The sequence below is a fragment of the Nipponia nippon genome, unplaced genomic scaffold (genome assembly GCF_047370975.1).
Source record: "Nipponia nippon isolate SJK-2023a ecotype South Korea unplaced genomic scaffold, ASM4737097v1 scaffold_9, whole genome shotgun sequence".
NCBI classification, from domain to species: Eukaryota; Metazoa; Chordata; class Aves; order Pelecaniformes; family Threskiornithidae; genus Nipponia; species Nipponia nippon.
In genome coordinates this window covers 19,678,357-19,705,210 of record NW_028262413.1, presented here as the reverse complement: position 1 = coordinate 19,705,210, position 26,854 = coordinate 19,678,357, and the positions used below count along the sequence as shown (strand labels likewise).

The following is a 26,854-nucleotide window of genomic DNA, read 5'->3' as shown; positions in this document are numbered from 1 at the left end:
AGCACACAGAGTTGCAGGCACACAAGTTGACTGAAATTCAAAAGTTCCAATTTCAAGCACATGAACAAGATCCATAGTAACAAAGACAACTGTATTCAATTGCACTTCATTTAAAAAAAATGCATAGACAACAACAATAAAAAAATTTTTTAAAAAATGTCATCAATTAGTATTCATATTTATTAGCCTTAAAGAGACAAATACACGTATATATGCATGTGTGTACACGTATGCATATATATATTTGTTCCTTTACTCTGCAAATATATATAAAACTCAGCTGCAGAGGTACCCAAGAACTCGATATAGAAAATTCTCCACTCTTTCATTCAGTTGCTTTAAATGCAGCAACTGCTTTTTACACCAGTCACTACAAAAGAGCACTTGCTCTTTTGTAATAATAATACAGTTATTCAAGAAGTCATTCTGATTACAAATAAGCACATTCAGAAGTATAGCTAGTATTTGAATCTTTGTCAGCCTTGAACTCTTCAGCGAGTGTCTGAAATCATCCTTCAGGTCACTAGAGGGTTTGTGTGTATGTGAATCCTTTTAACCCAGACAGCAAAGTCCCTACTGCAGAGAACTATGCACCAACTATTCTAAGAAGTAAAGCTGAAAGAGCAACGCATCTTCTGTCAGCTCCCACAGTAGTGACCCTTATTTGCATGTGTTAACATTAATTTATCCAGTTTTTTCGAACAAAAGAATCCCCAGCAAATAATGTAGAAGTAGAAGATGAGGTATGTTTCATTCTAAATTTGCAAGGCAAACCAAGGACCGTGTTAAACAACCACTTAGACAAGAATACTTAAACAACTACTTTTTTTTTTTCTTTTAAGAACCTCCTTTGCACATTTAGTGTGCTTTTTTGCATAATTCACACATGCAAGAGCTGCAGTACAGACCATCTGAATATTCAGATGAGTTTCATACTGTGGAGTTCTAGATGTTATTATCAAAATTAATGTATCTTTTTATGTATGTAAAGTCATGGTAAAGCCACTTCAACCAAAATGACAGGATATAGGGCTTAAAAAACAAAACAAAACCTCTGTACAAACATCTCCCTCCACCCAGGAAAACACTTTGTCTGAGGGCCTCCTTTCTCAGCAATCTGAAGAGTGGCATGAATTGCCTTTGAGGAATCATCCTCAAAACTACTGGCAAAGAAAATGTACAGAGCCTAATTATTATAACACTGTAAAGAGACATTGGATCATCCTTTTGCTTTCCTGTGAGCAACCTGTTCATTTGAGACTGTGCTTTTATTTCCCAGAGTTTTGAAAGTTTCCTTGATTACAAGAAACTGTTTGAAAATATCATGGCTGCTTTCAGCAATATACACTGTTTTACCTTAGAGTTGTACTATCCTGTGCAAAGTAATACATTTTTTCCTGAGCTTGCACCATGTACTAATTCACACGACCTGGTAGAATGACTACAATCAACACTCAGTGCTCGAGTAAAGCTTAGCCCATTACACGACATGTGTTTTTTTTTAAAAAACATTATCATTTGCACATATACTACTACAGGTATTGTTTACAGCATGCTTCTTCACAGATTACACACTGCTACTGCACTGCAAAACTCTTTCAACAGAAAATTTTTACAAGTGTAGGTTAAGAAGCTACTACTTTGCTAGAAAAATTGGCATGTAAGAGGTCACTTTCTCATGAAGAGTTAAGTCAGTAGGGAAACAAACAAAACATCTGAGTACAAGAAAAAGCATCAAGAGCAAAAGACTTAGAGTCATGAGAGAAGAAAAGCACCCTTCTGACAAGCATGCAGGAGGTTTGTGTAGCAACTCTAACACTGGAGATGAAAAATGACTGTAAACTGAACAAACACAAAAACAAACCTAGAACTTTGTGGAATGTTAATTTGGAATTCAAATTTGCAGATCTGGTTTTGAATTTGTTTTAACACTTCAGGATTAAAGTTACATTATTCCCCCTCAGACTATAGTGAAATGTTCTCATACTGTATCTTGTCAACCTACTTCTCAATAGACATGTTTTACACCACTTGCTTACTCTGAACGTGAGGATAAAAATCATTGTCCTTTTAAATACAACTTCAATTACACTATTCATGCGAATAAAGCAGAGGATTACGACATTCAAGTTATTCACACACAGACATCTCCAGCCACATAAGAACTATAGGTATAACATTTACAATGGCATTTTCCTTTAGGTATTAAAAAAACACATGAAGACAAATGCAAAGCAATCCCCCCTAACCCATATTCTTTACATTTTTTCCAGTATTGCTCCCAAATGATTTGCTAATCTATTTCATAACTAGTATTCTTCATGTGTTCAGATGTTTCCAGATAATAAACATTAATATACTTAATTGAAATGCATAACAGTAACACTGAGAAAATATAGTAAAAAAAAGATAGCGATTATGTACTTTACATGATGAAAATTCACTGTAAGACCCAATTACAATACAACAATCAGGTCAGGGTTCAAGATTTTCTGGACAGATGGTTAGCTTAAAACACACTGACCCCCTATCAGACTGGATTAGTGCCAACAGCACTCAGCCTTTCCTACGGAAAGTGGGTCACATTAGGTTTTATTCAAGTGCTTTGATTTGATGCATCATGATTTCCAAACAACTATTAAAATCTGCTAGATTAAGATATTTGTATATTCTTATATAGAAAATGGGATTCCTTCCTTGATATCACACTTACCTTCACATTTCTCTAGGATCTGCACAGTTTCACCTAGTTCCAGGACCAAGCCTTGTGGTACAGCTCCTCGGAAGCTGCATATCACTAGAGGGTGGGGAAAAAACAGAGAAAGAGACATATGAGGGTTGAATCTTTGTGTGAATTTTTCGTCTAAGCATAGCACTTTAGCTCACTCCTTACATAAAAATAGCTATTACGTAGCTGCCCAGAAATCCTGTCAGCCAACTTTTCCTCATCTGATACCTTTATTTCGGCCCTTATCAGAAATTAAGCTCAGCAGCAACATAAAAGCTGAGCTTTTTAAAAGATTTTTGAATCAAGCAAGGCTTGTAATCACTTTAATCACCAACTCCTGATTCATATTGCATACAAAGATTTCCTTCTCTCACAATTCTTACTTTACTACACAATTCATCAATGGAACAGGCAGTCCTAACTACAAAGATTATAATAGGAAGTCAACTGTAGGAATTACTTTCCTCCAAGTTGAAACTATTTCAAGTACCATCTGTGCAACCGATACATCGCAAAAATCCTATATTACCATACATTATTATATTTAAGTTGATATATAAAAGAACACATAAGAATCTCTACTTTTCATAAGCACTAACATGACATCTTAAATACTTTTCTAGGTATCTTTAGTTTTCATTAAGCAGGGAAAATAAGAAAGCCACATCTTAATGTTTCAGAAAATATGAATACAATCAAAAAATTATTAAATAAACCTCAATTTTAAAAATAAATTTTAAAAAATAATCATAGTGTATAACGATGTATTCTTTAACCATATTTATCAAAATACAATAGGGACATGGACATGGGTAGTTACCTGAAACGTGACATGTCAAAGCAAAGGATGAATTGCAAATAAGGTCCTCACCCCCATCCCCCCATCCTGTAATGCCTATTCATCAGCATTTAAAAACTCACTCAGGCACAGATTTAATCATTCAAGTACCCTGTTCTAAGTAAATACATGCTTAGCCACAGAGTATGCCCTATATGTCACCTACACACACACAGGAGCACTACAAGTGGAATTCCATGAGTCGAAATAGTGACCTCCAGTGGACATCGTCCTTTTTTCCTATTTAAGAGAACAGTCCCCTTCAAATGCAAACTCTCAAGCTATGGTTAAGATGTTCCCATGTGATGGAGCTGCATTTCATCTCCTCCCTGAATATCTTTTTATGTCAAAGCCACTGAATCCCTTATGACTAAAGACTCTCCGTGCAGAACTTAAAGCAGTTAACCAGAAAGTCTGAAGTCCAGGGGAAGAACACCATGGAAACTATCATCTGCACCATCTACCACAAGGTATGTTTCTTGAACCAAGAAATAAGGAGAAAAGCATAGAAAAAGCTTCCACCAAAATAAAACACTGTCTCAACCATATATACAGGTTTTATGAAGGGAAAGGGCAAGAAAGAACAAACTACATATACCAGGCAAACGCCCACACAGATGAAAGTAATAGGAGGAAGAATTTGAATCAAAATCTGAAGAGAACCAAACAGCATCAAATGTTTGCTTTTCTACAGTGAGGCTCAATGCAGTGTTTAACTACAGAGGGAAAAACCAACAAACCTAAACTGCTCTCTCAGTTTGTACAGCCCAGCAGAAGTCACCACTGGTTAAACAAGGTTTTAAATTCTTGTTTACATCAGAGATAGGAGAAACATAACAATTGGCTACAGACAACATAATCCAAGAAAAACACTAAGCTTGTCAGCATTCTGGATTCATTCTTTGCCCATGAAGCCATCATAAATACGGATTTCAACCAAAGAAAAACTACTTAATGCTCCTCCCGAAGTGCAGGAACACTGACAATTGCCAAACGCTTAACTGGCAGGCCACAATCAAACCTCTAATGGCTTCTCCTTGCCCCTCCAGTATTTTAGGTAGCAGTATCCTTTAAATACAGAAAATTGTTTTTTTTCTAATAGGCAATTTTACCTAAACAAAAAGGTACAAACATCTTTTATTTTTAAGTTGTTTTGCAAAATACAGTCCTATATTAAAATAACATGACTTTTCCGTTCAGACCAACAAAAATACTAAAAAATTCAAGCATGTCTCAAAAACACGGGATTTCAAAAATCCTAGGTGAAAAGCTACTATTGAAAACACCAGAAAAATGGGGAAATGGTAATACAGTAACAAGATATTCATTTATGAGAGTACTTCTAGATACACAATTATTTTAAAAAATATATATATATATATATACATGATAATATTAAATCAAATTTCCAGGCCATTTTCAACTTCTCTGAACGTGCCAAGATTATCAGGACACAGAGACACCCGTCTCATGTGTCACGGGACACATGAGTATTAGTGGTTGTAAACAAAAGAGTCGATTGAATTGTAGAGAGATTAACGACTGCCTGGTCTTACTCAGCTGAGTCCAACAAGTAATAGTCAGACTGAAAAACATTACTGCATGTTAACACTGCACTAGAAGTTTTGAATTAGCAAACAACAGCTGGTTTCCTGTGACAATTATTTACTATATGAAAACTACTGAATAAAGGATACAACCAGGAAAGAAACTGGATTTGATGCAAGTACTAGTTCTTCTGTCATCAGATACTTCCCTATTATATAACAATAAAAAGTGAGCTTGGAATGAAAGCTAAAGGAAAGGTATCAGGAAAATAGAGCACTGTTTTTTTCAACTGCTGATATAATAAATTTTAAAAATATGGCCAAGAATAATGACTTTTAATGACTATTTAGGCTTACAGGAAGTAGTTCTAATAGACCTGCTAGTTTATAGATGCAAACTGTCCATTTATAAAAGGATTCTGCTGGTCACACAAAGAAAATCTGATATAAGGACTCTACTGCATAAATATCTAATCAGCTCTTTAGAATTCAGAGTATTCTATTAATAAGATAGCCAAAGCTCTTTTCTTAGGTCTACGCTTAGTCAAAGAAGAGTAAATAAACAAAAATCACAGAACAGAAATGAACCAATCCCCAATCAGCTGTAGATACAATCTGGATGATCACTCTCCATTAGAAAACAAGTTCCCATACAAAAATAGCATCCACCTCTTAATACAGCAGTACGAAATCTAATTCCTTCATCGATAAATCTGTAGTCATCAATAAATTACTTCAGTCTCTTCTGTTTTACGATTTTAATAACCAATAGGGTATGTGAATAGCAATATGGATATTTTCAAAATAACAGAAGCCAAATCTCAAGAGTAGTTGACTTACCAGCCACACTAAATCAAAGTCCGGAAAAATTAAAGAACCCAAATAAACTGACCCAGTACACCAAACCATATCTTATTAAAACTGTTTACCAAGAACACAATTTAACATCTCTGAAATAAAAAAAGAATGGTAAAAATAGCTACTGATTATGACCAAATGCCAGAAATTTGAGGCTATTTTATAGTCTGATATATGATTCCAAAGGTTACTTCCAAAGTTATGGATGTTACTCATTTGTTAAGCTAAAAATGCATTATGCAACATAATCGTATTTATGAAGTCACTTTTAGGTACACAATTCTTCTTAGCAGTATTATTTGAAAAATATGAACACAAAGGTATATGGGAAATATGGAAAAATTTAACCACTCTGAAGAAAATAATTTACAGAGAGGACTCCAATAACTGACTTCTGTCCTCCCCACAGAGAAATTCTTTATAGCATATGATCATCTACAAACTGTCCATCAATCAACAAGTCTCCATCATTTCTTACAAGAGTCATTCCCTTGGTCACCAGAATACAGAAGGAATGCATCATCAAAATAGGCATACAGCAAAGCTTTTACCCACCAGTTAACACATCTAAATGATCCCTCTTGGATTCCAGGACAGACTGCTGAAATATTTAACATCTATTTATCTATTTTCAGATATTAAATCCCTTTGCCATCATTCAGGTTTATAAGGAGGCCATAGTTCCACCCCACCCCCCAAAACGTAATTTCAGCCAGCAGTTAAACCCAACATTTTGCCAGGGGAATGCTTTGAAAAAGCACCATGCGCCACTTTCAGGAATTGTCTCCAAGTCAGAGGTTCCTTAACTGTGGCACTTGAACTGCACCAAAGTGTGCCGCAGCAAAAGATTAAAATTCATTAATGAGAAAGGCACAAACCAGCTCACATAGACAGTTACTCTCAAGCTGTAGCAGACCGTATGAAAGAATTGGGGGTATAACATATAAGAACAGATGGCATTGGAGTAACAGTTTGAAAAGCCAAAGATCCAGGAGAGGACAGATTCAGAAGTGTCTCCTTGCCTCTGGACATGGCCTGAGACAGTATAAGCAGCTGCACTGTAAGTCACCAGCAGTAAGAGAAACTGCTTCAAAAGAATAAGCATACACAGATAACATGACATCTTAAGAAACGGTCAATGCATCTTTGCATAGCTTACTGATTCTTCATGTGTCAGATATCTAAAGGAGCTGCTTGCTATATGGACAAAGAAGATCCAGTTGATACAATCCAGTAGATTTTACGAAATCTATTCTGCAACAGCCCCTGTCAAAAGCTCTTGCAGAAACTGAGCTTGGCTGTGATGAACTGAGAAGGTATTTGCACAGATAAATAACTAGCGAAGAGATACGAAATAGAAGTAGCCAGTTTTCTTAGTGAGGACAGATTGACCAGCAAGCTCTAAAGGGATCTCTGTTGGAGCCTTTCCTTTTAAAGTATTTCCAAATGATCCAGAAAAGCTGATCATTTAGAGAAGTGACAAAGTTTGTGAAGCCACTCAAGCTATTCAGGGTGATAAACAGTTGCAGGTAGACCTAAGTACTGCAAGTAGAACTGGCAGATGTACACCATTTAGTTCATCTCCGTGGTGTTTCATGAGGGATGAACAATCCTAATCTCACATACAAAACAATCATCTCTCCCCTTGCTATTGCCACACTGAGTAAAACCCTGGAATGTCATTCAGAGTTTTTATCATACACTCAATGCTCAGCCACCAAGCCCCTCACCACCACCACATCACAGCAGGATACTACCTTTGGGAAAAAAAGGAAGACACCATTACCTACAGTATTGTATAAAATTCTTATATGAACCCCCATGTGCCAGTTTTCCCCTTCACCTTTGTCAAAAAAGGACGGAAAAGCATAAGGAAAGGTAGAAAGAAGTGAGACACAAGATACCAAGGACTGCATAAGGGCTTTTATATGATTAATTATGAACCAAGACAGGACTCTTCTACCAGTAAGACTGACAGCTGAAAGCAGTGGAAAGAGTATTATTGGTAAGTTGCATGGAGAAGGTGAGCAGGGAACAATTGCTAATCATCCCTTCCAGTTCAAAAAGCAGAGCAGTGTCAAATGAAACAGCACAGAAGAGTTCAGGACTTTATTAAAGTACTTTTCCACACAGTGCATAAACTGTGAAACTCCTCACAAGATGCCGTGGGCAACAAAAAACAAACAAACAAACAATCACTCAAGTTCAAACACAAATAGGGCAAATTAATGGATGTGTACCACCTTAGGGTCAGCAAGTCCCTGACCCAGAAAGCTCTTAAGTCTTGGGAAAGCATCACATATGCTTATCTTGCTGTGCTACTATACTGTAAACACCTGCTATTGGTCACTGTCAACGGCAGTGACCTCATCTGAACACTATTATGACAAAAAGAGAGGATACAATTCACAGAGAAATGCTAAATTAGATTTCATGTGTGTCATTATTACTTTCTGCTGCGCACCTAAATAACAGAGCTGTTTTCATTTTTGCTGTGGTATAATTTTAAATGTATCTTCCTTTTGTAATTCCTTCTAATTCAATTTCCTATGTCCCAACTTCCCTACCCAGTCTCACCTGGGTCACAATGCCTCCACAGATCATTTTTCTTCTCAAACTGATTATGTCAATTACATGATAAACACAGTAATAGAAATGTGACACTTTTTTTTACATTAACAGTGGGAAAACCCAAAACAATAACAGGAAAATGCCAGAGTACCGTCCAGCACAATACATCCACATAAAGATCATGCAGCATCTAGCTGCTAATTCCCCTGAAACACCATTTTGTCTTAACATATACATAAAAATACCTTGCAGCACAATTAACTGGCATAGGTATATGCCTTCTCATATACTTTCTAATTTTTTCAACCTATTTCTACACATTGTAGTAAAGCCTACAAAAATATCAGTACAGCCCATAAGTAATTTGTTTATTTTCAAAAAGGAACAGAGCCCTTTTCCTGCCCTTTCCCTCCCCACCTTCCAAGATATACCAATGAAAATTGGAAATACTGATTTAAATGAAGGCTGAGAAACAAAATCAGTTCAAGTGGTTTCCATGTTTACATTGTCCCCTTTTTCTTCTCCAAATCTAAATTATGTTTCTCTAATCATAAAAGTTGGGCTTTTAAAAATTATTATTTATTTTCACTTCCACAATAGAAATCATTGCTGCTAGAACATATCCAATATGCTAAAACCCATTTTTTTTTCCTTTATCCTGAGATGTTGGTGAGGCCAAGATTTAATGAACTCTATGGGTTAACTTTGGGGAAAAAAACCCACACCATTTCATATCATCAGCTGCGAACATACTTTTTTTTTTTTTTTTAGTTTCACTGTGTCTTTTTTAGTTGCATAATATGACAAAATAAACAAAAAAATTCTTAAACTCCTTCCACTGTAACAATCATAATTTTGCAAACTTTCAACACATCTCTGTTTACTTATGGTTTCAAAAGACAAATCTTCTTGGCCTTTGTCACAGTTTTTTCCAGTTCTCAACTTACTGTTATTATCTCTCTTACTAAAATTCTGACAACTTGCAACATTTTTAGATGACATCAGCAGAACATAGACAAGTGTTTCAGGTTAAAGTATGCCATTTAATTTTTATAAATCCTTTGTACTACAGTCAACTTGCAGTTATTCAAGTTATGCATTAATCATGCTCTAAGCATATCTTCAACCAAACTAATTTCAGAAGGGATGGCAAGAATAATGCACAGAAGCACAGCTGCAGTTGTCTTGCTCTATACCCAAATTACTTAGCTCCATACCCTACCAATTTATAGTCACACCGAGCAGACACTGAATTGTGTTCTGTGCTATAAATGCCAAAGTTCTGAAGTTTTCTGATGGTGCTAACACGCATAACCATATCAGTTATGTGTCAGTTTCTCAAAACAGAAACAGTTTTCTGGTTTACGCTTTAACACATAACCATATTTTAAACTCACACCTCTATCACACCGGCTAAAAATTTGGTGTTCATGTTTACTTTGTTATGTCGTGTTATGTGTGGGCAAACAAACATAACAAACTCTTAAATTTCAGTCCTTATAACGTATAATACAATTAATTTTACAACAAATATGTCACATGCCATCATCCGTAAAGGGTTTTTGTTTGTTTTCTTAATTTGCCAATGTGACAGTAAACTTTATTTGCCTGAAGTGTTTTTGATATCTTTATTTTAGAACTATCAGAGTGGGTCACTCTGAAAATCAGTAATTACATGAATAGAAGTATAGTGCTAAAACCTGTTTTTTGAATTCCAGACTAATTTTTATAACTTATAGTTTATTTCCAAACTTGGGGAAGGTTCCTAAACAAAGTGATATTCTAAGTGATATTCCCCCCTCCCCCGCCCTGCAGTAAAGATCCCTTCTTACCCCAATTCTCACCACACATAATGAATTACTGCGATTTCTTAAATAATCTTACATACACGACTGCAAAATTGTAGAGTTTTCATTTCATATTCAACTGCTACTAGTTATCACTATTACTAGTTAACATGGAATAAGTCAATCTCTAAACCCAAGACTGATTGATCTTTAAGAAAATAATGTAATTACTCCAGACTGATAAATTAATGTTTATGATGAGGATTTACCTTTCCATAAAATGCTTTTTCATATGAATCCATCTGTTAAAAGTGTCTAGTATCAAACAGTATAAGCTAGTTTTAACAGCTGAATAACTTAATTTTCCTGCCTGTAGTACCTAGAAGACAACAAAGGCTCCATGTAACATAACTTAAGAGTCACTGTAGTAGGTGAGACAAAAAATGGCTCTAAATCCAATACCTTTTCCCTAACAGAGGCTAAAAACAAGGAGGTGAAGGAAGGGTATTAGAACAGGGCAAGGACGTAGCTTTCCCCAACTTGAGCCATCTGTGGATTGGGACTTCCTAAAGTAGAAGTTTTTACTAGTATTAATTTTATATATGTACTTAATAGCACGCTCTATACTTTTTCTTCTACAGAGCCACCCAAATGTTTTTGAACCACATCAACTTTTAACATCCACATCACCCCAGAACTCCACGCTTCACTTACGCATCATATAGAAAGTGTTTTTTAGTTGTTCAAATCCTGCATCATCAATGCCCTCTGGGAATTGTATTAAAATGAGTGAGCAATCAATTTCTATTCTTCTGCTCCACAGTATTTATGGTTTTAGACTCTTCCAAGCTACCTTTTCTTAAAAATTTATTTTCCAAGACGGGTGACAGACTTTAATTCTTTGTATTTACATATGGCAGACAGGGAAAAGTCTCTAAGCCACAGCAATGTGACTGCACAAGAAAAAAACCAACATTGATACAAGCTACCACACAAAGGAAAAGACAGCTCAGAGTCAAGATTTAGCTCTACCTTTTTGTGAGGCAACTGTGTTGCACAATCACGCCTACAGGCAGCGAAGAATTAATACTTTCCAAACCACCATGTACCTTCCAGTCTGAGCCTCTCTCAGAACTACAAACCTTTTTCCAGTAAAAAGGAGTAGTTCTTGCAAACACAAAATTGTGGATTTAATAATTTAAGAGACTAAAAAGTAGTGTATGAAGGGAAAAAAAACCTTCACAGTTTCATAACAAAATTAAAGGCCAATATGATTAAATTTTTGTGGAACTACTTGATTAAACCTGGCAGCTTCATAGATTGCACAGTTAGACTCTGATGACATTTGACAAGGGAACAGAACCACAAGGAAATTAAAACTAAAACATGTTCATTTTATTCTACAAATACCTAGAAGAATGTTTTCACCTTCACAGTATACCTTTCAAGTATTTAAATGATTAATTGTGGGTGAGAGTTTCAATTATTTGCCAGAAATTAATTTGAGACATGCAAATTTATTTGCAAGTTCAGGCCACATTCAGCAAGTACGTTTACAAAGAAAACAGGGAACAAAAACCAGGTCTAGTGCTTCCAAAACATTCTGCTGTTTAAGCAAGATGGACAATAAAAAGCATTTGGGTACAAAGGAGAGGACATATCCAATTACAACCTAAAAATACAACTACCCAAATAAAACAACACAAGGTTTTTGCAGCAAGGGGCTTTTCCTGCAGAATATACTGGTACACATGACACAGAATAGGGCTTCAATCCGATTGGAATTGCCAGGCACTAATGTAATACACACACACACACACACACACACACAAAGATTATCAAAAGCTGATTAAAAGCCATCCAAACATTACAATTGAAGAGTAGGGATTAAACAAAAGACATGATTTAGAAGAGGGCTAAAGAATTTTTTGACCTTATTAATGGTCTTTATCAACTTTTATGCAAAATCTTGAGGAAGAAAAATATACTTCAGAATTGAAAGCAATCTGTTACACTTAAGGTTTTGTATATTAGCAAAATTACACTACAATTAAGTGAAGGTATTTCAGGCTGGTCCAGGAGCACTGGCAGTTGCTAGGCAGCATCTGCTCCTGTCAGAGATGCTTTTTTCTTTGTGCAATACAGAACCTCAGCCAGGAATACTGCCACCAATGGATTATTACAAGGCAGCTTACTGCCATCACATGGCATCTGCAAAGTGCTCAAACTGCTGCCTAGCAACACCGCCTCTTTCTACTGAGTCATACCATCACTATGAAAATATTCATGTAAAAAAAGAAACAGATGCCTGAGAAGAAAGGTGATCATTCACTAGCAAAGTGAATTATTGCTAGCATCCTTCCCCTACCCTCCAAGATAAAAATAGAAATTAGGCTCAAAAATCATGAGCTGTTTAAAATAGTTTTGCACATCCTGATGACATGAGGTAGAATTAAAGAAACAGATCAGAAGCCCACAGCATTGTCCGCTACCTTAGCTACATTGAGTAACTGATTTTGAGCTTCTAGCTTTGCAGACATCTATCCTAGTTACTCATCCCCTTCCTCTAAATCTATTCCCTCAGCTAGCAGTTCATTCGACTTGCACTCTGGCATTACACAAGTTCCTCACCCATACATCATTCCCTCTATGCGGGAAGTAAATGCACCAGTTTCTTCTTCTCCCTTTTAAGCAGAGAAGGAGGCTGTTTCAGGTTCTGAAGCCCTTTTCCCAATACCTAACTTGCAAAGAGGAGAAAAATACTGACTATACCACACTCTGCACAGAGAAGCATGGAGCTGTTCTGCACTGCTGCATTCCACAGACTGCAAATGTGAGCCAGAAATGGCTACGCTTTACAGTTAAGCACTAGGAAACGAAATAAGAAACCAGTCAAGTTCTGAATATCCTGGAGGATGGAGATTGCACCATCACTCCAGGCAACCTGCTCCAGTGCTTCACCATATGCATTGTGGAAATCAATGTCCCTTACTGTAATTTGCCACCACTGCTCCTTCTCCTTTCACTGTGCCACTCTGAAAAGTGTCTGGCTCTGTCTTCTCCGTAACTCCCTAAAAAGCAGCTAACCACACACTAGATCCCTTCTTATCCTCCTCTTCTAGAGGTTGTACCACCCTAGACCTCACAGACCCTCCTCTCTTACCATGTGCTCCAGCCACCTAAATATCTCCTAACCTCACCCCTCGTACTGGGAAATACAGAGCTCCAGATGCAGCCCCAAGAGCAATTCCCCAGAGGAAGAAATGATCACTTCCATCAAAATCCTGGTTATATAGGAACGCAGCCTAGTATGTGGCTAGCTACAAGACAGCACCACTGATTCATGTTCGTACATGCAAAAACATACGTATTATCCCACAGTGTTTTACATCCTATCCCATTTGACACGGACTACCTGAGAAGACTTCTAGTCCTCCAGCCTAACTGCTAAATAAGTTCATAACATGCTAAAGTTACCTTGGTATTTATGGTCAGTTTGCGCATTTCCTGTGAGGAGGAGGAAGGGAAGACTAGGGCAGATTTATAAAAGTGTATTTATCAGTATAACAGCTCCTGCATCTTAGCTGAAAACTCTGTATTTTAGCCTATACTGTCTGCCACACAAGAACTTTTGGGGGACACCTGAAGACAGCTTACAAGACTGCTAAGAAACCTCTGAACCCACACACAAGAACTTTGACCTTTTTGGCAAAGTATTTGCTACTAAAATACCAAAAAATGAAATATTTGCCTGGCATAATTGAAGATTTTTTTTTTTTAATGGGATCTAAAGAATTTTTACCTCTTCTAATCTTGACTTAAGCAAGCATGCATTATTTAATGCTATCAACATCATCTGAAACACTAGGAAAATCCTCTTTTTCTCTCATTGCATCCTCCACCAAGGTTGAAATAATTAACTTTTTTCTCATTACTAAAAGAAGAATACTGTCTTGTGCCATCAACCTGAAGTGTAGTCACTCCAGAATTGAAAAAAACAAGATGATCAGAAGTTGCAGTTTAGGGCCTTGCTGTGATGATGAAAATTAGAGAGAGAAGCCTATTTTCTACCTCCACTTCCCAAGAGACAAAAGAAAAGTTGTTTCTGCAAGACCAATGCTTCAAAAGCAACCTTCCTTGGGATAAAACCCTTGGACCACAGAGATAACCAAATACTTACCAGAAAAAAACAAAACAAAACAAACAACACAGCAGAGCAACTTTGTTCATAATTTCGGTCAGATCAACACACTCAGAAAGGCTGAAACCGAACAGCAAGCGGGCAGAATGGATAGCTGCAAATTCCTGTGCGCATGACGGAGCGATGAGGGAGTACTACTGACAGCAGCAGCACAAGCTGTTCCAAGCGGATGCTTAGCTGCGTGGTCAGCAGACAGCAGACCCAAGCACACCAGCTCGCAGAGCTGGTCTTTCTGTGCCCCGGGCCAGCTCTTCCCATACTGAGTCATTGCCAGAGGAACGGCCAGTCAATACAACCTTTAAACAGAACCACAGACAAGTAGGTGGCTCACCTAGTCACCCTCTTCATGCAAGACCAGGTGCACAGGTAGCATGCAGCTCCATTTTGTACAGTATGTAATAGCAGATGTCAGGGCAAAATTATCTCACAAAAACGTTGATCCCACTTCACTAAATGCAGTGAAACTAGACTGTTGCCTCTTTGCTTTATCAAAAATTGAGTTGCCAGTCATTCAGCTCATGAGCATTTAGAGAGACAGAAAAAACACAAAGAAACATCGAAGTTCAAACCACAGTTTTTAATAACCTTCTTTTACCGTAATTCATATATTTTCAGATTATTTATTCCAGGCTGGCTGACACTTTCTCACTTGTGCCTACACTCTCTGTCCATGTATATAGTATAGCCATATATACATAAATGAGAACGTGCCTAGGCGAAGTGGGCAACTTTACGCAGACATTTCCATAGGCGTTTTTCTCTGCAAAGGAAGAGATGGGTGAAATAGAAACATCTCCTCCTGTTCTCCCAGATCCAGACCCAGTTACTGGAAACATACACATTGCTTCCTACAGGGACTATTTAACACTGTCTGTGATATTCTCCTATGAAAGGTTTTCTGCTACCTTTACGCTTGTTTGGGTAGACCACACACCCCAGCAAGACAAAGGACTGTATGCAACCCCATACCCAAACAGGCCTGTAAAAAGTTATATATTGCTTTCAATTGGCTTCTGTTCAATGGTTCTTCTGGTTTTCCCCAACATGTATGCAAGGCTTCATTTATCAAGATCAGAAGACTGAAAGGGTAGCTATACTAAATTAAAAGTTGGCATAAACATCTCATTCATAAAAATATTTAGAGGGAAGAGAGAGTCCCCTGCTGTTCAAATACACAGAAACAAGAGATTTCCTGAACAGTAAGCCACCTGCCAAAGCACACTGAACTACACTCTAGCATGCTGGGTAGCTCATAGACTTATATTCAAAATAAAGAAAATAAAATCGTTCACCACTCCGTCAACTACCTACTGCCAACACTAAAAGCATTTAGTGCATAAGCTTCCTTACATTATAACATCTAGACAAACTTTTATTTCTGTTTCAGAGGGTAACGGGTATCATCTTACTTCTGAAAGCAGAATGACCTGCTTTTAATCACCAAGAGTGAGCTGGCACCACTTGTCATAAGCTTTCCTCAAGGCTTAATATGCAGAAAGACTCAGGAAAAGAAAATGAAGTCAAATGCTGAAGTGGGACAAGAGGGAAGTCTTATGCTTGTAGTAAGTAATCACCTCACGACTATACTGGAAAGCACTTAGTCTGCTCAAACCCACAGTTACCAGTCTTCCTAATACCTTTGGTAAGTTTTGACTAAAGACTTGTTGTTTAAACAAACCCTAAAATATATCTAAGAGGAAGGAATTACAGATAAAACTTAAGAGATGCTTTCAGGATCTCAGAAGAGATCATAGAGTTCATTTTGACATGCAAAAACCTGAATGGAGGTTTGATTTTAACATCAGTGACTTGAGTGAGATATTCCATCTCTTTGCCTTGAGGTTCAGTGAGCATACAGATTTTGAAACAGAACAAAGAAAATACTAAAATGCAGTGATATTAAGGCTGATTCATGACTTAAAAACAATCAGTGGAAAGACTGCTGTCAATTGCAACTGGTTTTGAACCAAGATCCTACTGTATGCTTCCTTTAGCCTCTTCCTCAGTGAATATCACAGCCAAGAAAAGAACACAATAAACTTAATTCACTCAGTGTTTTCACATCCGTGTCTGAAAAAGAGCTCCCATTTCTCAAAAGAACTAATCTATGAAATGTGTATGGCTGCCGATAACACTAGTTGTTGGAGGTCATCAGGGACTTACAGCTCTTCCATATAAGAACTATGTTCCAAATAATTGTTTAACGTATTAATCAGAAAAGCTTATGTATCTACATGTCATTGTGCATATGAAGACAAAGAACTCTTCCTCATTCCCAATTATTCCCTTTTTGTAGGCTTTTAAATGCCACCAAATATGTGGCAGACAATTTTCTAGATGACAAGTTCTTACATGTTTCCCTGATGTTTATGCTGGACTCTGACTTTTTAAGTACAGAATTGCTGAAAAGAAAGGCTTTGCAAGATAGTGACACTCAAGTCCAGCTGAGCTATGCCATTGACTGTAAACTAAGAAAGCTACCTTCAGAAGGATTAATAAAAATACCAGCTTTCTTCTCTTCCTCCTACATATAGCTGCAAACCATGACCTGCACCATCACCCCATACTCACACACCAACTTCCTAAGCCATCAATTGTTCAAAAGAGAAACGACTTTAAAATTTCCTTACTAATTTCACTCTGAAGAATCTCCCTGCCTGTCCTACAGGCTTGACAGTGAATTTAAACCCAAAGCATACAAATAAGAAACACAAAAAAATTACCTAAGTTTTCCAAGAAAGTAGGAGCATGTTGTCATATACCCTGTTTTTAATGGTAATTGATACCTGCTGCATTAAAAAAGAAAGCAAAATAACTTGTTCCTTGAATAAAGATGGAAAACCTTGTTTCCTACCAATGGATATTCACATTCCCATTCCCTCCATTTCACCAACAGTCCCATGACACACCGAATGCAGTACCATTGCACTTTTAATCTTTCACTATCCCCAGTCCTGTTCCCGAGCACTCCTGTCTACAAGGCACCCTCAAGTTCACTCCCATGCTCATGGAAACAGGGTCCCCTTCACATTCTTCAGCAAGCAAACAAAAAAGTTGTATTAGGAAGAGCCCTGATAGAACCTTATTATCCATTCTTTTCAGCAAGTCAGTAGCTACTTATCTGCAATTCTATCCACAGGAACACTAGTAAGTTCTTTCTTCCCCACCCAGCCACCAATTTTCATTAATTCTGGAGGAAATGTACGCCTGAGACTGCCAACTCTCATCATAAGATGTTGCTCATTACTGGAAGAGAGGTATTGTTAGGTGAGGACAGAAAGCCTGAACACTTAAAAGATTTCCACCCTTAGGAAATCAGTCTAAACACAAAATCGATTCTGCACTGTGGATAAGGTCAGAGAGGAATCACTTTTGCCCCCACCCTATTGGCAAGCAGCTGAAGTCCTGAAGGTCTTAACTGAATAAATAATACAGCATAAATACGAATAAATGGAGAAAACTGCTTTCAAAACCATCAAAGCATCAAAGTTAAAACCATATTGCAATATGATCACTTCTTACTCTGAGATCACACCCACATTCCCATACAAACCACACAATAAACTGCTAAACATATACATCTGATTCCTTGCCTTTGCAAGCAATTTGAAAAACTGTTTCTCAACTTAATTCCTCCCGTATTTAGAACGTTTTGGCTAATTTCTGTTGTAAATGTATTTGTGGACAACTAGTATTTAGATGATCCCAAACTAGTAATATCTTGTAGATGAATTCTCATCTAGCTCTGCAGACCAGGTATTCACAAGAGTGACCACAATGCTAGTCTTTTCTAGGATGAATAAGACAAAATATATTAATCTCTTCCCACAAAACAGTTTATTTAATCTCCAAGTTATCTCAGCAACAGCAGAAATACGGATTTACACTAGACTTCAGTGTCAACTAAAATTGCCCACTATGTTAAAAGACACTTCACTAAACTTTCCTATCTATACTGAAAGTCTCCAATGGGGTGCATCTTGGGAGTTGCTCTTTTCCAGAGGCATTTCAAGGTGTGAGTCATTTCTCATTCAGTCAAATAACACACATACATTTCCTTTATGACCCCTGACTGACATATTCCTTTGTTCATTCCCAAGTCCTAAGGGTAAAAATAAAGGCCCTCAGGGGCAAAATATTGAATGGAACTAAAAATTACTCCAATCCACAGATCACCCAGTTTTACCAACTAACAAGCAAGTCCCCAGGTATTCCCACCACCTCCCAAAACAGCATTGCACAGAAGGTTTAGTACATCCTTCCATACAGCTTTGGTTCCAAGACAGATCACTGAAGAATATCCTTAGTCACCTCCCTCCTGCTGCCAGACAATTACAGTTCCTGGCAATAAGGCATGAAAGAGAAGATGAAATATAATATACATCCCATAACACAGAACCCAGGTGCAATGATTGATATTGCTTCCCAGATTACTGAAAATGGACTTTTTCCTAATTTGCAGGAGGGACTTTTTTCTATCTCTCTGAAACTTTTCATTTTAAACCTGTAACAAACTGCTTCAGTGATACAGAGAAACCGCAATGTCAATCAACTTAAAGCACTCCTTTGTTTAGCAGCTGCTTTCTATGTAAACAGGTAAGAACAGAGTAGTATGCCAAGAGACTTGGTGAGGGAAGGCAGACTTTTTCTAAGTTTTGCAGTCCTCTTTTTCCAAACACAATATGAATTAGGAAATGTGCAAGCCAAGGTTTAGCGATGGGGGGGGGGGGATCAAAAGTCAAGATACTGATCAAAAAGCAGAAGCTGCAGTACAGAACTGTAACTAGGACACTATGATGTTCCATCCTTTCTTAGTAGGAGCAAGGGAAATACTAGTTATCTGTATTTGTGCTTATGGATTTGTTTTTCATTGTTACCAATTAAGTAGTGAAAATAAAGATAAAAATTCATTTAAAATGAAACAATTAATAGATTTTAGCACTAATTCTTTGCATAAACTAAGAACAGCTGCTGTTTATGCAGGCAGGTTTTCCTTGTTCTCCATGATTTAATACATATACTTTGTATGGCTGTCCATATTAAATGTGTAAGATTAACCACATTAACACCTCCCCCCCCCCCCAAATCTTTCTTGAGAACCACCTAAATGTGCTCCTCGCACAAAATTAAAGCAGCAGAAACTGACAGCCTAATGAAATACATAATCAGCTCTCACACATTTGCCAAATTTTAATTAACAGTTATTTACTAAAGAGTTCTCTCTGCTTAGCTTTTTCATTTAATTCATTATTATTTAATGCTTGCTTTAGAAGACTAATATAACTAATCAGATCACTTTAATAAATATTTTCTTAGAGACGAAGACTGCTTTAAAAATATTAAAACACTAGAGGGCTAGAGAGCTAGTTATCTTCAATAATCAATTTAGAAATCTCACTAATTGTTTTCATAACTGGTCATCTTAAGCATCTGTGGAAGAACTGTTTGCCTTTCAACAGCAAGTCTAAAGTTTTAAAAGTGTATTTAGGATTAGAGCCACTGAACGTCAGTATTTCTAAATAGAACAGAAGGGAATTATTCACAACAGCTAACAGGTAGTTGCTATGCTATAGTAGCCAAGAAATATTATCAAGGAAGAACTTCACTATTAGGGGAGTCTTTAATTATTTATTTAGAAATATCCTGAGCAATCTTTTAATATCTTTGTTGCAGAAGTATACAATGACTTGTATGAGAATTGGGCAATACAGTAGCGTTCTACAACTGTAAGCATTGAAAACTTCTTTTAATTGCAGCTAGACAGGCAAAAAGAACTTCAGAACCTCCAAAAAGCCGCTGACATTCACATCAGTAAATTTAACATGTCCTCTTGCAGTCAAGAGTCTGTATAGCTGTATAAGGGGTATCTGTAAAGGGGCTCCAGCAAGTACGTAAGAAATGTCTTTGTCTTAAACTCTTTGAAAGCCAATGCAGAATATAAAGCCCTTCTATATCCACATGTTGAGAAAGGGACGTAGACGAACAGTTTCTATAAATTATCATCTCTGAGCCAACTACCTAGATAAGACGACGACACAGATTACAATTTACATTCAACAGAGAGAACGGCATCAGAATTAACTACTGTATATGGTACTTTCACTTTCCTTGATACAGATGAACAGGTATGTACAGGGCCTGGGTGCCCAGACATACCTTTCTATTTCATCAGAAAGCTCTGTGGTATTCTGGTTGCAGAAATAGCTGAATTTTTTCCCACCCAGCTTACATCGACAGGGACAAAGCCTATCGCCTTAATCCAAAGGCACATCAAAAACTTTTCATGGTTTAACAAGAGCAAGGAGAAAACACACAGGGTTTTTTTGGATAGTGGTCAAAATAAAAACAAACCGCTAAAGCCCAAGGCGTAACCACATACCAGCAACTCATGCCAATAAAATTATTTTTGCAGATATTATTTTATTTGTGAAATCAGGATAACTTACATCAGAAAAAAAAAAAATCATCATCTCTTTTCCCTTTTTTTTTTTTTTGCTAATGCACCTCCTAACAGTAAAACCTGAGGTCTACACCTTCTATAGACTAGTTTCTCCAAAATGCACAAAAATGACCACTTCAGCAAGCAATGACAGATCTACTTCTGGAAAACTAGTACTCCTCTCCCCACCTACTGTAACTAAACTCCAGACATAAGCAGCATTTTTCACCTATTCTCCCTCTCTGGAGGATTATCAGCCAATTTCAATTACAGGAAAAGTAATTAAAGCTACCCAAGAATAAAAAACACTTGCCTACAATTCACCAAAATTCTTAAGATTTAGCCATTATCTCAGACCTACCTACACGTGCATTGTCTGAAAAAGAAAAACCAACATCACACGAATATTCTTAAGACTACAGAATATTCATTGAAATAACACTTGTTTTCATTCACTACTCTCTCTTCCAGATGCCTCTTCTAGACTTGTTTACAACCTGAATGGAGATTTCCTATCTTTTCCTCCCATACGTCTGTGTAAAAAAAAAAATTAGTTCACCTACTTTTCCATTAAGGTAGCACACATATTTGAGAACATGGGCCAAACACAAACAAAACTCTGAATATCAAACCCTGCAACACAGCAAAGAAAAATGACTACGTATATGGAACAGAGGAAAACCAACAAGACTTGAAAAATGACTTTTTTTTTTTTTTCTGAAGCATCTATTACAATAATACCATTAAGTTTAGTACTAGGACAACAGAGGTGCTCTTTACCAAGAGTTAAGGTATCTGCAAGTCTGGATACTTCGTATTCTCCGAGCATCCAGCTGAGACGTGACAAAGCTTGTTACCTTCATATACTCCCAGTGATCAACAAACATAGCAACAGTATTGTAAGTAACAACTTTCTCATGCTATTTTATGCCACTTGTGTATATTGCCCTACACTTAGAGCTTCTCATCTAACACACTGTATTTGATTTTTTTTTTTAAAAACAAAAGTGAATTCCTTTTACTCTTTCTGTTCATTATGAAGATATGTGGAGTGTACTAAGCAAAACATTTGTTGCACAAGATGGAAAATTAACAAAAGTACTGCTACATTTTGTTGTTTGTTGACTACATGCTCAAAATTTCTTATTAATATAATATTTCTTTTTATTCTTCTTTTCTTAAATATTAGTGGCATTAAGACTTTTAATTGCTCACAAGTCAACTGTCAAAATCCCACTTTAACAATACAGATCAACAGATCTTTGTAGCAAGTTCGTTTATATTTTTTAAATATTTGCAGAAACTGATCATCACTACACACTGTGGGACTTAAAAATCAATACGAACAATTGATAACTATAGATTTAATGAAGCACTTAGGTAAGTAATCAGGGCAGACTACCTCTTTTATTATTATGTCAACAGTTTTTTTAAAAAAAATTAAAATAAACAAAAGTGAAGGTAAAGAAAGCCTGTCTTCCTTTTGTTAGGCATAACATTTCTGCTCTTGTCAGAAAAGACTGTATGCTAAAAAACCAAAGGCACCAACGATGACCTCTCGAATTAGAGCAAACAAGATTCAAGATGACAGCAAAGCCTGATTACCATAAACAAGGAAAAATAACAATACTGTGCATTCACAGAAACACACGAGTCGTTTGCAGCGAACGCAATGCACCACGAACCCTGTGACTCGGGATCGCGAGCAGCAAAGGCCGCCGCAGCCCCGCCAAAGCCGCCCATGGCCGCCCCGAGCGGCGGGGCCCAGCCCGGGGCCGGGGCTCCCGCTGCCTCGCGCGCCGCTGCCTCGCGCGCCGCTGCCCGCTCCGCAGGGCCCCGCGCGGGAACAGGTGCATCGCCGACGCCCCCTAATGACATCGCGCCGTAACCGTTCCCTTTCCCGAAACTCCACATAAACAGGATCGCCACAAACCACAGATTAAAACGGAGAGAAAAAGGAATCGCACGCTTAAATAGATTAAGGGCTCAGCGACTCGTTTTCTGATTATTTGTGCCATCGGGACCTGAGCGCGGACCCCGAAAGTCTACTTTTTTCTTGCCGCCCATTGCCTTCGCCGCGGAAGAACTCAGGGAAATGCCCCCCATCAAAACACAGGCGGACGCGTCCGCTGGATGCCGGGCCAGGCGGGCGGCAGCGGCCGGCGCGGGCCGGGGACGGCGGCAGCAGCAGGCAGCGGCACAGCCGATGCCCGCTCTGCCCTGCCAGCAGCCGCCCACGGCCCCGCGGGACGAGCTGGGGGGGGGGCGCCTGCCCTCCGCGCCTTCCCCCCCGCTCTCTACCTGAAGGGCAGCCGCCACCGGGAGCCCGCGGAGGCGACCGTCGCCGCCCCCGCGGAGAGGCAGCAGCGGCGGCCGGGGGGTGCGGGGGGGGGCAGCCCACCCCCCAGCCTCTGGGGTCCGGCCGCTGCCGGGGGGGGGTGTGGGTGAGGGGGGCGGGGGAGGGGATGTGGCAGCACCTACCCACGCCGTATTTCTCCTCCTCGGTCGGACTCCACATGCTGCTGCGGCGGCGGCAGCCGGCCACGGCCGCGGATCCCCTGGGCAGAGCGAGGCGGGCGAGCGCCGCTCATGGAGCGGGGGCGGCTTCTCCTCCCCCCCCAACCCCCTCAGCGGGGGCGCCGCTCCGCGGCCGCCGCGCCGGCAGCCCCCGCCTCACACTCCGGCCGGGGCTGCGCTGAGGCTCCCTTCGCCGCTGCCGGGGGGCGGGGGGAGGTCGCCCCCCGCCCGGGCAGCAACAGCCGCCGCTCCCCTCAGCGCCCGGCGGGCGCTCGCCGCCGGCCCAGCGGCTCTCCTAGCGCGGCCCCGCCGCCCCAGCGGGCTCCCGCCCTGCCGACGCGGCGGCCCTGCGGAGCTCGGCGGCCCCCAGCCTCCTCCTCGCCGCCACCGCCGCTCCTGCCGCCGTCGTCGCCGCCGCCGAAGGACTCGCGCTGCCGCGCCCCCCCCCCCCCGCTGGAGCCCAGCGCGCATGCGCGCCTCGCACAGCCTCTCTCGCCCCCCCTCCCCGCGCGGCCGCACGAGGCGCGCGCGGGCGCGAGGCGCGGGGGCGGTGGCGCGTGGCCCGGGGCGGGGGGCGCGGCCGGTGTCGGTGCCTGCGGCGCTCGGCGGCAGCGGGGGGGGGGGGGGGCCCGACCCCCGCCGCCCCGGGGCGGGCAGCAGCCGCCGGGTGTCGGCGGGTCGGTGCGGCTGCCGGGCCGGCCCTGCAGCCACAGCCCCGCAGCGCAGTGCAGCACGGAGCGGCTCTGCCCCGGCAGCCCGGCGGCGTTTGTAGACAGCGGGGTAAGGCTGAACCCCCCCCGCCCCGTGTCACGGGGCTGCTGGTGAAACTGGCCCTCGGCGGCCTCGTGTGATTCCTCAGCCTCTGAAGGCCCCTCAGAGCATGCACTCGAACTTTATCCTCCAGTCGGTCAGGTGTCTTTTTAAAAAAAAAGAAAAATAAAGCTAAAATTCTGTTAAGCAAATGGAGAAAGTGAATCTGTACCAAGGAGGGCGGGTGGGAGGTGAGTAGAGGGACACACACACACCCCCACCCACCCACCCACCCCCCGCAACAATCCCAGCCTGCAGCAGAGGACACCGGCTGCTTCGTACCGCACACATGGAAGCCACCAGAATGTAGGACTGGGGCAGGAGCATGTTTTAAAAATTAGAAAAATCCAAATTCAGTTCAGGTGGAGGGAAAAAAAATCCTACTATTTGTTCCCTTGTTGTAAGCCTCACCGGTGGACAGCCGCCTGTACGTACCCGCTGCTGTGCGCAGAGATGGTATTCCTACTTGGAACCCTGTCGTCCGAACGGGACTTCAAGATTTGTAGCTCACCTACTGCTTTTATGGAAACCATATCAAATTATTTCAAACGGTGGAAATTAAAGTAAGCATACTTAAACTGTTTAATGAGCTATTAGTAAAATCCGTTATTTCTCCAATTTTTTTTTTACCTAAGTGTGCAGTGGCAGCATTTAAGGTTGGCATTTGAGTAGAAAGAGTCTCAGGAAATGCGGTCAGCATTCTAACTGGTGAAATCACCAGCCCTTAGTGAGACCAAAATTTGTCTAATACTGTGATTTAGTTCTTTAAAATTAATTTCCAAAGCTTCTAAGGGGCTGGCAAAATTTGTACAGGTTGCACAATGAACTGTTACCCAAAATTTTAAATAGTTTGTAGATTTCATCTTTGAGTTTATCTTTCATTTCTACTCTTTCCATAAAACCTAAATTTGAATTCCTCACAGCAAATTAAAAGCTGAAACATGTAATTCAAAACTTTTCCTGTAACTGAAATTTTGACCACTACAAATATTCTGCCAGACTAGCGATTTTTCTCCAGTCAGAGCCTTCCCAAAGCTAAAGGCAGAAAACAACACTTTTCATACAGCATTTTCAGAAGCCTTTGTAAATAACTTACTTGATGTAAAGGTTTAGGATTACACCAAACTTTTTAATAATACAACTTCAGATGTACCCAACACTTTTTATAGAATATCTGTTCTATCATTATATAATAAAACAGAACGAAAGTCATCAATTTGCACTACAGAACTTAGGTTGCTGTGGAAACCTTCATTATTTATTTTTTTAACATGTGCAACTTATGTTTCAACACTGAGCAGGGACAGCTTTCTGTTTGCTTTTTTGTTTGGTTTTGGGCTGTTGGTTTTTGCTTTCCTGTGTAGAGTGCAAACAGAAAGTGGCCAATAAGTAAGCATCTTTATACATTATTGATTTAGGAAAAACAACTTATTCAATCACACCTTAATTCATATTCACATTTAGGCATATATATATTTACAATAGCTTCATTACTTTCCTTCCTGAAGCACTCCCACAGCATGCAGAAATAGCTTTTTGAAGGGACAAAACCTGACAAAGTCATTGAGTTGCATCTGTTGGAGATAGGCTGCTGCTGGGTTTCAGAATTTGTTTTTTTAATATATGTATATTTCAACAATAAATACCTCTTCATCTCTTAGTAGTACTTTCGGAGCAGAAAACCTCTGTAGTGACAGGAATTGGTTCATTCTTCTAGCTCTCTGCCTCTTCATTCTACAGCCTCAGCACTTCATGGATTCTTCTGGCTGCCAGTTGACCAGTAGTGAAATAGATACTTTTGCTGCCTAAGAAAAAAACACAGCAGAATTTTCTGCAAAATACAGCCGTGTTTGAGTTGACTCTTACCCTTAAAGTATCTACAGAATGAAGGTGAACTTGGGAAGACAAGGGGAGAACCTTGCAAGGTTAGATGAACTCTGAGGAGGACACCAGAATAGTTGACAGAATGGGACCTGCAAGGAACTAATAGTATACAAGAAACATTTTGTTTAAAGGGAACTATGCCATTTGTATTTCCTGATCGTGGACATATAAATGATAGCATTAACAGGTACAGCTATACTGATGATAGATTATTTTATTTATATGAAATATAGTACATATTATTACATATTTATTCCCAACACTTTTCTGCACTGCTGCTGGCGATACCTATTTTCAAACAGAGAGAGTGACTAGAGGGGCATATGACTCACTTCAGAAAAAAAAAAATCAGTGTATTTTACTGTAGAGTTAGTGGAATGCGAGTTTGCATAACTTAAAGTTACCAAATATATTTACACCTGTTCCTCTGATATATGCATTCACCAGCTTAATGAGTCTCCTATCACCTCTACATAAATACTGATTGCTTTAGTAAATATTCTTAGCTTAAGTGTAGCATAGAACAAACATCTCATCCTGTAAAGGAGGCCAAGGCACTAATCTCCCAGGCGGCAAGTAGGTATTCAGGATCACCCATGTGCAAGAGGCAGGCCAAAGCAAACAGCAATTATTGCGCAGGGCTGCAAAACAACTATTTCTTCTGTCTGTTTTCT

At 39.5% G+C, this 26,854-nt stretch overlaps 1 protein-coding gene across 14 annotated transcripts in view; it reads right to left on the bottom strand.

Annotated features, from left to right (window-relative positions):
- Positions 1-23,711, bottom strand: part of DOCK3 (dedicator of cytokinesis 3) — a 221,367-nt gene extending 197,656 nt beyond the window's left edge. For 10 of the 14 annotated variants that reach the window (XM_087743795.1, XM_087743802.1, XM_087743796.1 and 7 more), the window contains exons 1-2: positions 23,451-23,711; positions 2,714-2,797 (exon numbers count right to left, since the gene is read on the bottom strand). In XM_087743795.1, coding sequence (XP_087599921.1) covers positions 2,714-2,797; positions 23,451-23,487 — 121 coding nt within the window. In that variant the 5' untranslated portion in view covers positions 23,488-23,711. The remainder of the gene's footprint in view (positions 1-2,713; positions 2,798-23,450) is intronic. The other 4 variants (XM_087743808.1, XM_087743800.1, XM_087743807.1 and 1 more) reach the window with 1 other exon arrangement.
- Between the last annotated feature and the right edge of the window lie 3,143 nt (positions 23,712-26,854).